Source organism: Elaeis guineensis, chromosome 13, assembly GCF_000442705.2.
Source record: "Elaeis guineensis isolate ETL-2024a chromosome 13, EG11, whole genome shotgun sequence".
Taxonomy (NCBI): domain Eukaryota; kingdom Viridiplantae; phylum Streptophyta; class Magnoliopsida; order Arecales; family Arecaceae; genus Elaeis; species Elaeis guineensis.
The window spans coordinates 75,036,982-75,053,092 of NC_026005.2; the positions used below are offsets into that span (position 1 = coordinate 75,036,982).

General features: G+C 39.6%; 1 protein-coding gene and 2 non-coding genes across 3 annotated transcripts; 1 reads left to right on the plus strand and 2 right to left on the minus strand.

Annotated features, from left to right (window-relative positions):
• Positions 1–2,662: 2,662 nt before the first annotated feature.
• Positions 2,663–2,735, minus strand: TRNAR-CCU (transfer RNA arginine (anticodon CCU)). Its single transcript has one exon. It is a non-coding gene; the product is annotated as a tRNA-Arg (tRNA).
• An 888-nt stretch (positions 2,736–3,623) lies between these two features.
• Positions 3,624–3,695, plus strand: TRNAQ-CUG (transfer RNA glutamine (anticodon CUG)). The gene has a single exon. It is a non-coding gene; the product is annotated as a tRNA-Gln (tRNA).
• A 688-nt stretch (positions 3,696–4,383) lies between these two features.
• LOC105055928 (probable LRR receptor-like serine/threonine-protein kinase At2g16250) lies at positions 4,384–13,660 on the minus strand. Its single transcript, XM_010937960.4, has 4 exons — positions 10,790–13,660; positions 7,212–7,340; positions 5,498–5,520; positions 4,384–5,376 (listed from the first exon to the last, which is right to left on the minus strand). The coding sequence occupies exons 1-4, from the start codon at positions 12,742–12,744 to the stop codon at positions 4,793–4,795; spliced, it is 2,691 nt and encodes an 896-aa protein (XP_010936262.1). The 5' UTR covers positions 12,745–13,660; the 3' UTR covers positions 4,384–4,792.
• Positions 13,661–16,111: the final 2,451 nt, after the last annotated feature.

The window sequence follows — 16,111 nt, forward strand, 5'->3', positions numbered from 1 at the left end:
ATTTCTGTTGGAGAGACCATCGGATCTTTCGCCATAGGTGTCGTCGAACCGAAATAAGACCTTCTTTTTTTTCTCTTTTTTCTTTCTGGTTCCACCATCGTCGGAGTTGATCTGATAAACCACCAAATTCATGGTGGATAAAGCCTCTCTTGCCCTCCGACTTTTCTTCCTATTTTTGCCGACCACCAGTAGCTGTGGCCATCGAATTTGTCAAGGTCATCTCCTAGTTGGCGTGGTGTGTTGCTGTTGGTCGCCGGTCGGATTCCACAGCCATGGCCAGGTGAAGAAGAGAAGGGAAACAGGGGACTCGGTCACCCTATTTAAAAGAAGAAGAAGAAGAGGAGGGAGGGAGAGAGAGAGAGAGACTCTCTTCTCTCTTTCTCATTTATTTATTTATATTTTTTTCTTTCTAACTAGGTTGAGAAAAAAAATTAAATTAAATTGAAGTTAAAGGGACTTGGAGTAGACCTTGATGTGTTGTAGAGGATTACGTTAAATAATTTATAGTTTACCATTAATATTTAGATAGGTTCTATAAGAGAACAATCTTTCAAACAAAAGATCTTCGAGTAGGCCCTTTAGCACCTGGCTCATAAGCCTAAGTATGGATTGAGATTAGAAGGTAAATTCATCATCAATAGAGGTAAGGATTCTTGGACATGAACATTGATATACAGATATTTATTTTTACACTGCATAATTTGATTTCTTGTGGCTAATATTCACTTTATGATTGCTAGAATAATTATTTATATAGTTTGTGTCATGTGTTTGGAATCAAATATTAATGTTTTTGGATTATTTGGGTGATACTGGCTATTGAAAATTTTGAGGAGGACATGATATGATACAATATTTTTTTTTGATCTAATTAAAAAATTAATGATCAAGAAAGGGATATTTAGACTGGACACGTTAAACTGAGAATAACCTCACCATGAACAGAAATATAGTATTTAAGCTTCCCACTGTGAGCTAAATCACGGATCTTGGAGCTTGCTACCACCAGCTGAATCATAGATATTTTTTATTTGCCACTGCAAACTGAAGTACAGTTATTATGGTTTGCCATCGTGAGTTGAAGCGTGGTTATCATGAATTGCCACCACAAGCTAAAGCATGGTTTATAGTTTGTCGGTCACGGGCTGAAGCATGACCGTGATTAGTCTATAACCCCAAAGACAACTGTTGATTAATCCAAATCAAGTTAATGAGATATGGATGATAAGACATATAACCATAATTAAGTAAAAGGGAGAGTTTTATTTAATTGCATACATATAGTATATTATTTTTGAAAAAAGATGGATATATGATGGTATTTAATGCATATTTTGTACATATTAATATTCTGTTATACTGGATGCTCGACATGAGATTTTGTGATACTACTCAATTATTATTTTCAAATTATTATTATGCTGGTGTGAGTGTTTGAGAATTTGTATCAGATACTAAAGCTCACCCTTCTTTTGATTTTTTTTCTTTCAGTTTCAGAATGCATAGCTGGTCGGATTGGGCGTGAAGTTCGAGAGCTAGATTTTCTAGTTTAGTAGTTAGTTAAATTTCTGATATCATGAAATATTTGAAATAGTTGTACTTGAACTAGTTGGCTATTTATCCTTGTGGAACTATTTAATTGAGATGTTTGGTTTTTGTTTATTAATTATGAGATTGTTGAATTTTATTTTGATTTAAGGTCTTGCATGATCTCTAAGATGTTATTCTAGGATTCATGTGGCCCGTGTTATGTATCCGAGCCAATTAGTGGGTTCGGGGCATGACAGAGGACATCCAAGACACCAGGTATTTCAAATCACTAGGCATTTCAACATGAATTCAAGACATCTTGGGAGCTAGTAAGTTCTACTTTAATTTATTGGCTGGATGATGTTCGTTCATGATTCTATTCGGACACATTCAAGGAATTGGAAGAATGAAAATCAGTTACGATACTTGTCTCTCATGCATTGTACTTGGTTTCCTCCTCCCTTTGGTGTCATCGAACGAAATTTTGATGGAGCTAACCAAGTTCTAACAGCAGCTGCAATTTTTATCCTGCGTAATCACATTAGAAGACTCTTATGATTGGATGGGCATCCACTGCCTACTTGTTCAATAACCTATGCTGAGTTAGTTGGTCTAAAGGAAAGAATTTAATGTGCCATTTCTCAGCTTCATATTTCTCGTATTTGGATTGAGGGTCTCCTGGACTATTCTTGCTCTGTTTACGGATGAAAAAAAAAATACTAATTAAATATTTTATTTATTAGTTATTCTTTAATTAAGTTAGATGAATATTTTGTTGTGTAACATACAGTGATTTTTTTTTTGTTAATTAAGTGTGAATTGAGGGAAAAAAAGTAATAGATAAAAAAACTAATCTGTTTACAGATCAAAAAAAAAAGAGAAAAAAATACTAATCAGATATTTTGTTTATTAGTTTTTCTTTAATTGAGTTAGATGAATCTTTTAGATAAAAAACTAATCTGTTTACAAATGGGAAAAAAAAAAGAAAAAAAATACTAATAAGATATTTTTTTTATTAGTTATTCTTTAATTAAGTTAGATGAATCTTTCGTTGCGTAATATACGATGATTTTCTTTTTTTAATCAAGTGTGAATTGAGGAAAAAAAAGGTGACAGATAAAAAAACAATCTTCGCGCCAGGAAGGGGTCGAACCTTCGACTTTCTGCTTAGGAAACAGACGCTCTATCCACTGAGCTACAGGCGCCGTACACCAGTCATGTAAGACATTTAAATATCCTAAATGTGTTCTTCTTCTCTCCCCACTCCAACCCGTTCCACGTAGCCGAGATCCCGTGACCGATCAGCGAATTCCGCCGGCCGGAAGCCATGATGCGGGCGGGGTGATAGGGATGAGCACACAGGACAAGTACCGCCTGGTCAGGTTCTACGACTTCCAGGTTTCCCTTTCCCGTCTTCTACGGTTTTCCTTCCCATTCGTTGGTTATGCACCACTATGTTTCCTCCCCTTCATTTCCCGGACAATATACCGCCTGGTCAGGTTCTACGACTTCCAGGTTTCCCTTTCCCGTCTTCTACGGTTTTCCTTCCCATTCGTTGGTTATGCACCACTATGTTTCCTCCCCTTCATTTCCCGGACAATATTCTTTTAATCAGTTTTTGGATAGATTTGCTCTCCTTTGCCTTTTCATTAAGTGTTCTTGTGATGTTGGAAGAGGGTAGATTACCAAAATTTTCAAGCAGTAACGGGGCGCTTCTGGTGAGGACCACAGGGAGGTAGTGAGGTATCAGAGTAGACAGAGAAGAGCAGCTTGTGGGCGAGGGACAATGTAGTTCTACTAGGTTTTGCTTGCAAAGAACCGAGGGAAAAAGTGAAATTATTGCTCAGTTTGAAGGAAAAGAAAAACCTTGATTTGTATTTGTTTGTTTTGTATGAGTAAGCTCTAGAAAATATGGGCTTTTATTTTCTGATTTATTTTCAGAAAATGAGAAGCCAGATCTCCAGAGTGTGAGCAGGAACTTTCCATATATTAAACTATTTATTCCTGTCCACCCTTGCAGCGTGCATAGGCGTTGAGAGCATTGCAGTATTATCTATTTTTATATCAATGTATATGCCCGCCTCTCACCAACTGGTCCCATGGTCTAGTGGTTAGGACATTGGACTCTGAATCCAGTAACCCGAGTTCAAATCTCGGTGGGACCTTTCTTCTTTTTTTTTTCCTTCAACGGAGAAATTTTAAAGCAACTCTGTGAATGAGGAATGACCAAAGCTGCGAGACCCAGTCATTTGATTTATATTTAATTAGATTAGATGTTCGCTAATTCAGAAAAAAGGTGATTGATTAACGAAGAAAGCTGTAATGTGAAACCCAGTCATTCAATCTACCTTTATTCTTCTTCTTTCTTTGTAGCTTCAATGAAGATAAGAAGCCTTTAATCACTTTCAAAACATGATATCTTTTTAATTCCTTGGACATTTTTTTCTTAAAGACATTTTTCTCATAAAAGAAATAGTAACCACAATTTCACATGGCTATATTTCTCACAGAAAGTTCAAAGCAGCTCTATATTCGGTGATTCAGAAAAATGGTGACTGAGGAATGAAGAAAGCCGTAATGTCAAACCCAGTCATTTAATTTACATTTACCCATTAAGACCACAAACAAAGGATATACATTACACAAGAAAAAATTGCAGCTAGAAATTCAGGAATTCAGGAAAAAAAAAAAAAGTTGATTGAGGAAGGTAGAAAGCTGTAATGTGAAACCCAGTCACTCAATTTACATTTACCCAAAAAAGACAACCAATGCAGGATACATTACACAGGAAAAAATTGCGGCTTGATGTTTAGTGATTCAGTAAAAAAGGTGATTGAAGAATGAAGAAAGCCGTAATGTGAAACCCAGTCATTTAATTTACATTTTCCCAGAAACACCACCAATGAAGGATACGTTCCACCGGAAAAAATTGCAGCATGACGTTTAACAGGGAAAAAAAAAGGAAACATAAAATAAACAAACTGCAAGCAATGAACCGTCAGAGCATCTATCACTGTGACCAACAATTGGTGCACAGGTAACTTTCAGACCCACCCTGGGCCACCACCTTGGAAGCCTCTTTGCTTACCAAGTAATTTCATATACCAATGCAGAGAGAAAGAATTGATCTCAATGCAAGCCATCAACCTCACTCCATTTTGATGCTTGCAAAGATAATGGACTTCAGATGCCGGAGGCAAGAACTCAAATGGGAAGCCTGCCAAAATTTATTACAGAAAGAATCATAAAAACACCATCGCCTTCAATCCTCAGTGTCATGTGCCCCAGATGGTTCTGGGAAGATCTCTCTTGATGGTCTCTTATGGGAGAATGAGCTCTCACCACCACTCCCTTGAGACCTTGATGTACCTGATCGCTTCAATATCTGTTCCTCCCTTGGCGGAACTGGGATGGACGCAATATCAGAGGAGCTATGGCGCCAGCTTCCAAAGAAAGCAGCATTCCAAGAGCCCCGTGAGGAAGTAGCCCTCAGTCTGGCTGAGCCAGAATTGTTATCCTCCCTCACCACCTTCAGAGGGTTCTCCAGTGCTTTTAGGATATATCTCATGAGTGGGCGTTTGGAGGGTTTTGGATTCAAGCAGGACTTTGCCACAATAGCCATGGCCCATACTTCCTCTAAGTGGTCCTCATCCACGATCAGGGATGGATCCACAATTTTTGTGATAGGCTCCTTCTCGTAGATGTTGATGTAACGCAATGTTTGTTCAATCCACTCATTGGTTGCAGCATCATTTGACCCACTGACGCCAAGCTTACCAGTGACTAGCTCAAGTAAAACCTTCCCCAAACAGTATACATCATAGGCACATGTTGCAGTAGAAGAGCCTGAGGATTCATTAAGCACAAATGAACAAAATGATTAGTTCGTTTTTGCAGAAGATAAAAAAAAGAAATAAGTTGAATGAAGATCTAAGAGCAAAAGGGGTTATTCACTAAGTTTGCGCACCAGAAATGCCTTGTTCAGATGTCCTGCACATCGAGGACAAAAGGAAAACATTGTTAGAACATGACAGGCCACTTGCTATTATATGTATAACAAATAATAATGGTAAAGGTATTAGGATACCAGCAGTTATTCATCCAAAAAAAAAATCCAAGAAATATAACAAAATCAAAAAATTCTAATTATGCCCCATCTATATCCCAACAACGTGATAGTGACCATGGAAGAGGTAAAGATTCAAAAATTATATTTGAAAGTTTAGTTGAATTTTACTAAGGATAATTGGCCGCTATATTAGAACTCAACAGATATTGCCCGTTTAGATTTAGAAATATGACCCAGAAAAAAAGAGAGGGACACCTCCTATGAGAAGACAAAGTCTACACAAACAATAAAAAGAAAAATGTAGTGAAGAGAAAAGAAAAGACCCCACAAATTCAGATCCATATATAACTTCATCTATAAAGACATTTGGACTTCTCCAAAGCATGATGCTAGTGACTTTACAATTTCACAACATAACCTACAATTTTAATAGGAGTTCCAGATACTGACTGTACTTAATTTAGGACCCTAAAGCCAACCATGAAATAGCAATTATATAAATCATTAAACGAAAACTAAAATATAACATCTAATTTGGACTTACACTTCCTATTAACTCTTCATTGCACAGACTCTCTTTCCTTGACAGTGTTTGGGTTCTTACGCCCTCAGATTTTTTAAACAAATAAAGTTGATTTCTTCGCACTAGATCTTCCACATGGTGAATCCATATCAAACAAATGACAATGTTCAAGGATCATGATTGTTAAGTTTGATCCATTCTCAATCCAACCTCAAAAATTGGGTTCTTGTGATTTTATATTTCTAAAGCGGGTATCCACAAGATTTTATCTCTTGTAGTTTTCAATTACACTCAATGCTTTTCTCATCATTTGTATTGGTCAATATACCACACTTTCTAGTCAAGTTCCAAATATTCCAAGTGACACACACACACACTCTCTCTCTCTCCGTCCGTCCATGTGTGTGTGTGTGTGTGTGTTGGACAAGCTTAATAGTTTGCACTTCAGACTCATTTGGTATGATAACATGAAACTATCTTTTTGAATTTCCAACTCCATGTCATTGAAACAAGTCGTTTCTACAAGACATGTTAGTTCAAATCTCCAAGAAGATACTTGCATATTACCTCAGGATATGTGTATTGTTAACAGACTAAAAATTAGAAATGATGTCATAGCTCAAGGATTCCCACCAATCATCCCCGCAAGCACACACCCCCGCCCTCCCCCTCCCCAGGCTAACCCAAAATTCTAGTACCTAGGTATCAACCCAATATGGCCACTATGAATTGCAGTAGTATCAAACTTATAAATAAAACAGATGCAAAAAAAAAAAAAAAAAAGATACTTCGAATAGAAAATTACTTAACTGTCTAAGTTCTCGATAACTAAATGCAAGAAAACACTAGTGGAAGCCCGTATCATAGCATTAAGAAAAGTTGGATATCAGAAAATATATGATTAAATGATGGGTAAAGAATATTAAGGTCAGAAAAACTATAACAAGATACAAAATAAATGAAAAACAGTCAGGAAGATGGACAAAGATATAAAGAAAAACCAGCTTACGAATTCTAGCTTGGTATCCTAGATATTGGAGTATACAGTATAAAATTGAATGGCAATGAAATATCACAACAGACACTTACTGTGACAATCTCAATATCCTGGTGATGACAGTCTGGTGGCCTTCCCCTTCCTGAGTGCATACCTCACTTAAACTTCCAAGCCGCACTTCAAACTTATCATCAAGAAGGATACTGCTTGCCTGAATATCTCTGCAGCCACATGAGAATCTCAGTTGGTCATAGCTAGATAAGTTTCTCCCCCATTTTTTTACTGCAACAACTTAGTCAAAAAAATTGGCTCTCACATGTAAGTAGCATTTGAATCTAATAAATCAAATTTGTCAAGTAGAGGCAGAAAGTTCTTTACTACTTGATATGCTATAGGACTTTGATGTTAAAAGATTTTTTTTTTTCAAGAAAAACAGAGCCTTTCTACGATGAATTGCAGGCTCACAACAAGCCAGCTTAAAGTTTGCTGCAAGTCAGTAGTAACTTGATATGACCCACATTCTCTAAATGTGACCAAGCAATTAGTGTGTTTGCTCAAACAGAATGGACTTAGCAACTGTAATTTGATAGAAACTTAGTTTCTTGCAAGAAATTGTCCAAGCAATTCCAAAAATGCAATGATACATCTTATATGTTTTAGATCCTAGTAACTAATTTATACAGCAATATCACCTCAACATATAGGTTATATATACACTTGAGCATGAAACTAAGGATCACAAATGTAATGTGTAATAGGTCAAAGAAAGGAACCATACGTCCTTGATCTTGATATTTTCCAATTTATCAAACTTTAACATAACCATGACCATCCAGCCTTGTTCAAACTACTTGGCTTCAGCTTATGGATCCTCATACTCCAGGAAGTCTTATTTACGTCAAGTGTAATGTTATCCAAATTACAAGGGCATTAGGTTCATCATTTTGTAACACATATCTGGTTGTATGCTTAAAAAAATAAATAAACAGTTCCAATTTCAGGACTCAATACTAGCATTCGGATGTAAAACCCTAAGTTTTCTAACATAAGGACGTGGAACCTGCAAAGATGCATGACCTGACATTCTTTTGTATGCAACTAATGATTTCACCATGCCCCAACAATGTGGTGCTATAGGTCGCAGGTGTTTGAAATGTGCAAGCAAGAAATACCATTAAAAACAATGCATTTATTGATGATAAAAATGAGACACAAAAAATTAGTTGATTATTAATAGACAGAAACTAGAGGAGGTGATAAGTTGATCCAGAGAAGACCAAGGAAAGAAAGTTGACAAGCAAGAAGTAACTAGGTAATAGTTATTGGACTTAAAGAAGAATTTCAAGGTTGTAAAAGGATTGAAGATCAAATAAATGGTATATGCAGTTACAAGATCAGATGACAAATCTCAAGTTTCAAGTTAGTAGGTAAAAAATGAGGTAAGGCCAGCCTATAACAATCACCAAGTATGAATACCGATAAAGTCATGAACAAGGGCAAAGCCAAGATTCTTTCCTTCGCAGTGGAGCAATAATATCGACTAGGAAAAAATAGTAAAGATCTAGTGTTAAGAATATTAAATAAAAATAAATATCAAAGTTGTTTTTCAAACATATAATATCAAAATGACAATATAATTTATTATATAGAAGCATAGGAACACCATCCCTTTAAAAAGATAACAAACAAAGACACGCATACACAACATATTAATTCATGATTCAAATCTCAAAGATCGAACAGGTGTGTCTGCATGTATGTGTGTATTATCTTTTATAAGAAAATGAGATTGTATCGGGAAATCATGATTTAAACTGATAAATTTAAAGAAATGATGTACCTCTTTCATACTATATAAGAAAATCTCCACTCCCACCCCAACCCAACTCCACACCCCCCCCCCCAAGGTGTGTTTTTATAGATCTTTTAGCTCAGTTTAGTTCATGCCAAAAAAGAGATTGTGAGTTGGATTGCCTGGTATGATAACAAATCCAATTTACACCCAGAAAGATTCCCACATAAGACCGAAGACATCTCTAGTCGACTTGTCAAGATAATAGTAGGTAATTGTTCTGAAAAGGCACCTGCCCCTAAAAGTTTCCCATCCACTTAAGCTTGTTGAGAAAGTTATAGTATTTTGATTCTTCTTCTACGTTTAGCAATATAACTATTGATGATAAGAAAAGAGCATTTAAAATGGTAATCAATAACTAATTAAGGAATAAGTATTTGCAGCCTGATAATTTAGGAGCGATAATGTAAGCAAAGAACTTTTGAGGGGTGGAGTGCAAATCTTTTGGTGTGGGGCAGTTGAAAATCTTTTTAATGGCTCCCAAGAGGGTTTTGGAATCTTAGGCATGCCATGGGTCCCATCGCATCCCCAGATCCACCCCTGGTCATGACTCGTGAATGTTTCCATGCAAGAACTATGTCAAGCAAAGAGAAAGCGTAGATATTTGATCAAGAGGCAAGATAGAAGATTATATCAAGATAATAGAATGACATAAATAATTTCAGGAGAAATGAAACAGCAAGAATGGACAATGGATAATGATTTTCATCAACAACAGGAAGATTAACCACAAAATGGTAAATTAAGGGCTAAATATGTACTTAATTAAAAAAAATAAAGAGATGATACATGAAATTAATATTTAAAGGATAAAATAGGGTACTTCATAGTGGGCACTGGACAAATGCAAGATTTGCACCATATTGTTTGATTAATGACAACAACAATGCACATAATATTAGTGTATTAACCTAGGCAAGTTAAGAGATAAACAATTTTAAAGAAGGTCAACTTGCCAAAGAATGATCAAGAGCCAGTACTGAAATACAAGTTTTCTAAAAGAAACTAAGAGGCCCCAAAACATCTTAATGTGGGATAGAGATATGCAAGAGGATATAAGCTATCAATTAACAAGATAGTGGGAAGACCCAAATATACAGAAGGCCAAAGGATGATACCATAGGCTAAAATCAATGATCTTCAACGGATCCAACACAGTTAGAATTTAGATGGATAAACCCAAAGATGCATGGCACGACCAAGCAAGAATGGCAAAACCCCAATAAGACTAAATATTGGACATTTAATCAGCCCCGTAGGGCTCCAACATCTTTAGAAGCTTTTAAAATGCGAAAAATGGCATTCACAGTCTGATTCATCAATTCTCAAAGAGGTTTTATTAGCTGTAAGGAGGTAGAATGCAAATGTTGCCAATCAAATTTCATAATATAATAGACAATGTGCACCCAAACACTCGGAATACAACACCAAGAAGTAACAGCCAATCAGAAGCAGACGCTAGAGAAAAGTTTTGAGAAAAGTTCAGAAGAAAATCTACAAATTTGAACTACCTATTCTTGGATTTTTTTCTGTTATTTAATAAAACTACAAAAGTTTATGCAATAAAATAAATTAGAAAATTCCATTGATAAAAATGAATTGAATAGAATGTTGGCATAAGCAAAATAGCATTTTCGCATATAAATTTTTGAGATGGTTATGTTATTATTGAATAAAGAGATAACAGAAATAAAGGCTATCTTTGTCATATGCACCACTGACATGTTAGCAAGTTACCAGTAAACCTCTGATACCTGTTCATGCAAAAGAATAGTAAGTAAAATGATTGTTATTACTGCAACAAAGTGTGAGCAATACCTATGAACCAGAGGTGGAACACACTCATGATGCAGATAACATAGAGCTTCAGCCACCCCTATTGCAATCTTCAATCTCTTAATCCAATCCAATGACTGCAGTCCTTCTTCCTGTCCAGACTTTCTATGCAGCGCATTCGATAGGTCACCGTTAGGCACATATTTGTATACAAGGAGCTTCTCATTCTCATTATCCAGACAGTGTCCTAGGAATGGCACCAGCCTCTCATGCAAACCTCTCGAAAATAATTCCAGTTCCACGACATGTGCTTCTTTCCTGACCGTCCGCACGTCGATCCTCTTCACCACCACAGGAATGCCATCCTCCAAAACACCATGGTAGAGATCTCCCGTGCGCCCACGCTTGATAAGGTTCATGCCACTGAATTCCGCAGTTGCCCGAACCAACTGCTCGTAGGTGTAGGCCTCCCCCACAGCTGACAAATTCACGGAGACTGCAGTAGGCTGTGCTCCTGAAGGTTCTGCATTCCCGCTGCTCTTTCTTTGTTCGGGTTTCCGGGCTCCACATCTCATCACACCCAGCACAATTGCAAGAACCAAAATGACAATTAACAGAAGCCCCCCGATAACCCCTATCAAAATATACTTCAAGTTTCTGTTGCTCTTTCCAGCAGAAGAACTGGTTGGTGCCAGAGCAATGCCTGGGGTCACCGGGCCATCATAAGGCAGGCCTCTTTGTGAATAGAAGTCCTCACAATCAATCGAAGTCCTCTGATTCGAGGCATTTCGGAAGCAGTTCGATCCAAAAGAGAAATTTTTGCTGCGGCCATCAACAGGCAATGCACCTTGGAAGTAATTATCAGAGATATCGGCCACATTAAACCGTGTGAAAACGACAGCAAACCCTGTTGAAATCGATCCATAAAAGAGATTGTTGGAGAGATTAAACACGGCACCACTAGCATTGGCATTGGCCACGGCGGGCACAAGGTCCGGAAGCGTGCCGGTGAGGTTGTTATAGGAAACATCAAGAAACCGCAGCTCGGACAGTGACCACAGCGAGTCCGGCAAGGCGCCCGAGAAGTTGTTGTGGCTAAGCGTGACGGACCTGAGCCGGGAGAGACCGGAGAAGAGGCTACCCGCGACAAGGCCAGAGAGGGAGTTGTTGCCAAAGTTCAAATCTCGCAGGCTTCTGAGGTCCTTGAGATCGTCGGGGAGGGCGCCGGCGAGGGAATTGAAGCTGAGATCGAGGGAGGCGAGAGAGGAAAGATCGCCGAGCTGGGGCGGGACCGATCCGGTGAGGCTGTTGTTGGAGAGGATCAGGGTGTTGAGCTTCGAGAGGGTGCCGAAAGCGAGGGGGATGGGGCCGGTGAGGAAGTTGGAGGAGAGGTCGAGATAGGAGAGGTTCGAGAGGGAGGCGAGGGATGGCGGGATGGCGCCGGAGAGCGAGTTGTGGGAGAGGTCGAGGACCGAGAGGTTGCTGAGCTGACCGAGGGTCGGCGGGATGTTTCCACTGATGGCGTTGCCGGCGAGGGAGAGCACGGCGAGGCCGGTGGCGTTTCCGAGGGAGTAGGGGATAGGGCCGGAGACGGCGGCGTCGGAGAGGTCAAGGGTGGAGAACCCGGGGGGAAGGCCGCGGCCGAACCAGTCCGGGATGGAACCGGGGAGGGGGAACCCCGTCGCGTTGAAGGATTCGAGCCGGGAAAGGTTCTGGAGCCCGTCGACGGCAAACTGGGGGTTGAGCTGTCCGAGCCGGGTGCGGCGGAGGCCGGAGATATTCAATGAGACGACCCGGCCGGCGCGGCACCCGACTCCGGTCCATGCCGAGCAGGGGTCGGTCCGGCGGGGCCAGTCCCGGGCCCGGAGACCGAGCGAGGCCCTCAAGCTATATAACCCAGCGAGATCGGCCGTCGACGTTAGGTTCTGCCCTAATGCCGGCGAGAAGAACACGCCCGCGAGCAGGACGAGCACAAACGGCACTAACGGCGACGGCATGACGGCTAAGCGGACGTTGATCCGGGGCGCATCAGCGGGTGGTGGACCATGGTACGGTACGTCAACGTCGTCTGGTGTTCCCCTTCCTCCTTCGTATTCTTTGCTGCCACTCCGTTTGCGCCGGCTGCGGACTGATACTCCTACCCGGTGGCCTTTGTTCAATTTTTCTTTTTTTTTTTTTTTTTTTCTAATTTCGTGAAAATAGTTGTAAATAAGAAAAATAAGGAAGAAAAATAGAAGCAAAGAATAAAAAGTGGGCACTGGCTTGTTTTCCCCACAGCTACTCAGTTAAAAGCTCGGTATTAATACAAAACAAGATCTCAACCACCTCTCTTCTGCTCTCCACTCTCATCTAAATTTGTTAATAATTTCTAATAATTTCTTCTAGCAGTAGCCGGAGGGCGTGGGAGGAACGGGGATCGGCCGGTGGCCGGGAGGAGGAGTGCAGAGTATTAAGAAGAGAAGGAGGGGGGTTGACTCGACGGGAAAACCGGGAGTGACAGCTAGGTTGTGAGCTTGGTGAATTGATTAATATGGAATTTGTGTGGCTCTTCTATTTATATCTTAATTAATAGATAGATTAGCTACCCTTTCTTATTATAACCTTCCCCTTTCTTTTTCCGATGATGAAGATTTTCCATTGATGAAGGAGGCCAAGGGGGTGTTTAGAAGGAGGGGTGTATCAGACGTTTTAAAATTTAAATCCTCTGGTTTCGATCTTTCGTACTGAAAGGAATGCGGGCTGCCACTTGGTCCATGTTTTATGACGCAAATGCCCCTGTGGTATGTTTGAATTACTATAACTGCCACTCGAAGTGTGAGTGTGGGAGTTGAGGAGTCAAGGGCAGGCTGGCGGTTTGGAGGTTTTCGGGAGCAAGTAGGGGTAATGTGGTCTGAATATAGGTGGTCAAAGGGCCGTGGTGGCACCGTGAAGGGGAAGAGGAGGAGGAGAGGGGAATGGGATGACGTGGCGAGATTTAGTGTCCTGAAGTGGGACCCAGAGACACCGCGTCCCGTGAGTGGCTGGTCGTCGCATACCGACTACCTTTACGCGTCGGCGCCTCAATCCACGTCATGCACCTACTCCAATAAGATTTTCGCACGTGGATGTTCGGTTTGGTGCGTCCACTTTTTACAACGGAGCCCATTTCCGCACCCTCTTGCTGACAGACGGGCCCCACCATGTACGTCCCCACATGGCGGTTCAAATCTGGCTTGGGCTTTTTAAAAATTAAAAGGTGGGTGAAAATTTTTATTCTTTGAATTTAATCGTTTTCAACTAGGTTGTTTATTGTCAACTTCAAGATACGTACATGATTGGGCAATTGTCTTACTTTCGTCCCATCTTTATCCTCTGTCACAAATTGTTCAGGACAGCTTCATCCTGTTTGTATGGGACCTTTATATAATTATAATTTACATCTCAAAAGAACTTGGTTGAGTTTGTGACTGTTTGAAGACAATGGCATTGTAATTTCTAATGTAGGTATTTACAATGCCATGCCATGGTATTGATTCATTGTATCGTGTTATAGTGATTAGCCAAAGTGGCTGCCATTAATTATCATGACGTAGGAATGTTTCACATGGGAAATACTTTTTTTTAGAGTTGACTTTTGTAATGATTAATATATAATAATCAATATTTATTTTTCAATGAGTATCATTTTTTAATTAATAGGAGGATTAAGATATAGTTACAAGTCCTTTATGTTTTAGAAACAATTTCTTTTCCTGCTATCAATGATTATTGATAATATTTATAGATAGTTATATTTTTTATAGTAACAAGTAGGAAGTGTATTACTAAAATTGAAATTCTACGTCCCTCTTAAATGGAGAAAGTGCTCATAGAGCTAAGGCTGGTTAGTTTGTAAAAAGATACTTTCTTCTACTTACTTTTGTTTCAAATGTTAAGAGGACACATGTACCCTAAAATCAAGTCCAACAATAAATATTTATTCAAATTTACAAATTTATTGTATAACATAAAATTTACTAGACCATGTACTAGCAAGCCATAACTTGGACTACATTCTAGCAAAGTATCAACTACCGCATGTCAAAAAGTTCACATAAACATCTTATTATGGGCACAACAACAATAAAAAGTCATAAGAACTAGTTGAAACAACAATAAAAGATCATAAGAAGTAGTTGAAACATTATACTAATTGAATAAATCAAGTCAAGATTAGTTTCTATATTTTAATCATAAAATTTGTTGGCCTATGATATAAAAGATGAAGTGTTAGGCATATTCGATTCAACAAAACCAAATTAAAAGCGATGAGGAATATTCAAATCAAAAAAATTAAGAGTTTGAGCCGCTATTCTACTTCCCAAGGTTGAAGAATAAAAATAATATCAAAAGATAAACTAATTAATAAATAAAGTAGTTATATCAAAACAATATTTCCTTTAGAAACAAATGAAAGTTTATGCTCATTTGGCATGTGGTGCACTTGTTGCGTGGTACTGAAGGTTATTTGACAAACATAAAGTTGAATGATAAAGATATAAAAGATAAATAAAACCAATCATATACTTTTCAGTTGGATAAAATATTTTGACAGATTCTTTTTTTTGTTTTTGGTATCTTAATACCTCCAAATATAAAATTTTGGACTAATGTTCTCCAAATGGGATGTGTTGGTGCAAAAATCCGTTTGCGCCGGAGAAGCTGGAGTCGCGGTCGCCGCCGGGACCTGCAAAGAAAGTCTAAACCGGAGATGGGGTTGCTCCGACAAGACCCTCCGATGCTCAAGTCAGTTCTCTGCCTCAACAAGAATGGAGTGCTCGAACGGAGAATTTAGCAGAGTTTTTAGGTAAAAAACTAGAGCTTATTGAATAACGTATCTGGGGCCCCCTTTTATAGGCGGAGGGGGCAGTAACCTGATAGCGACATCTGTAACCGTCTGGCAGTGGGCTGCCCAGGGTCAGACGGAGTTTGCTGCGAAGAGTAGTGGAGTGGATCCGTGGCTATCACCAGGGCGTGCCACGTGGAGTCTGCCGCGGGGAGTGGAGCGGCGTCTGTTGTCGCGACTTGCCAGCGGGTGGGAGAATCGTGCGGTATCCATCGCAGGAAGTGGAGCAGGATCGTGGCCGTTATTGTGGCCTGCCAGGGAGTAGTGAAGCTGCGCGGGATCCGTCGTAGGAAGTGGAGCAGTGCTGTGACCGTTACTGCGGCCTATCAGGGAGTGATGGAGCTGCGCGGAATCTGTCGCAGGAAATGGAGCAGGATCGTGGCCGTTATTGTGGCCTGCTGGGAGTGCAGATCCGTTGGCTGAAGTTCGGCAGCGGTCGGAGCTGATGACGGAGTCTGGCTCCTGTAGGAGTCCGGACGGAGTCTTCCTTACGGTTGGAG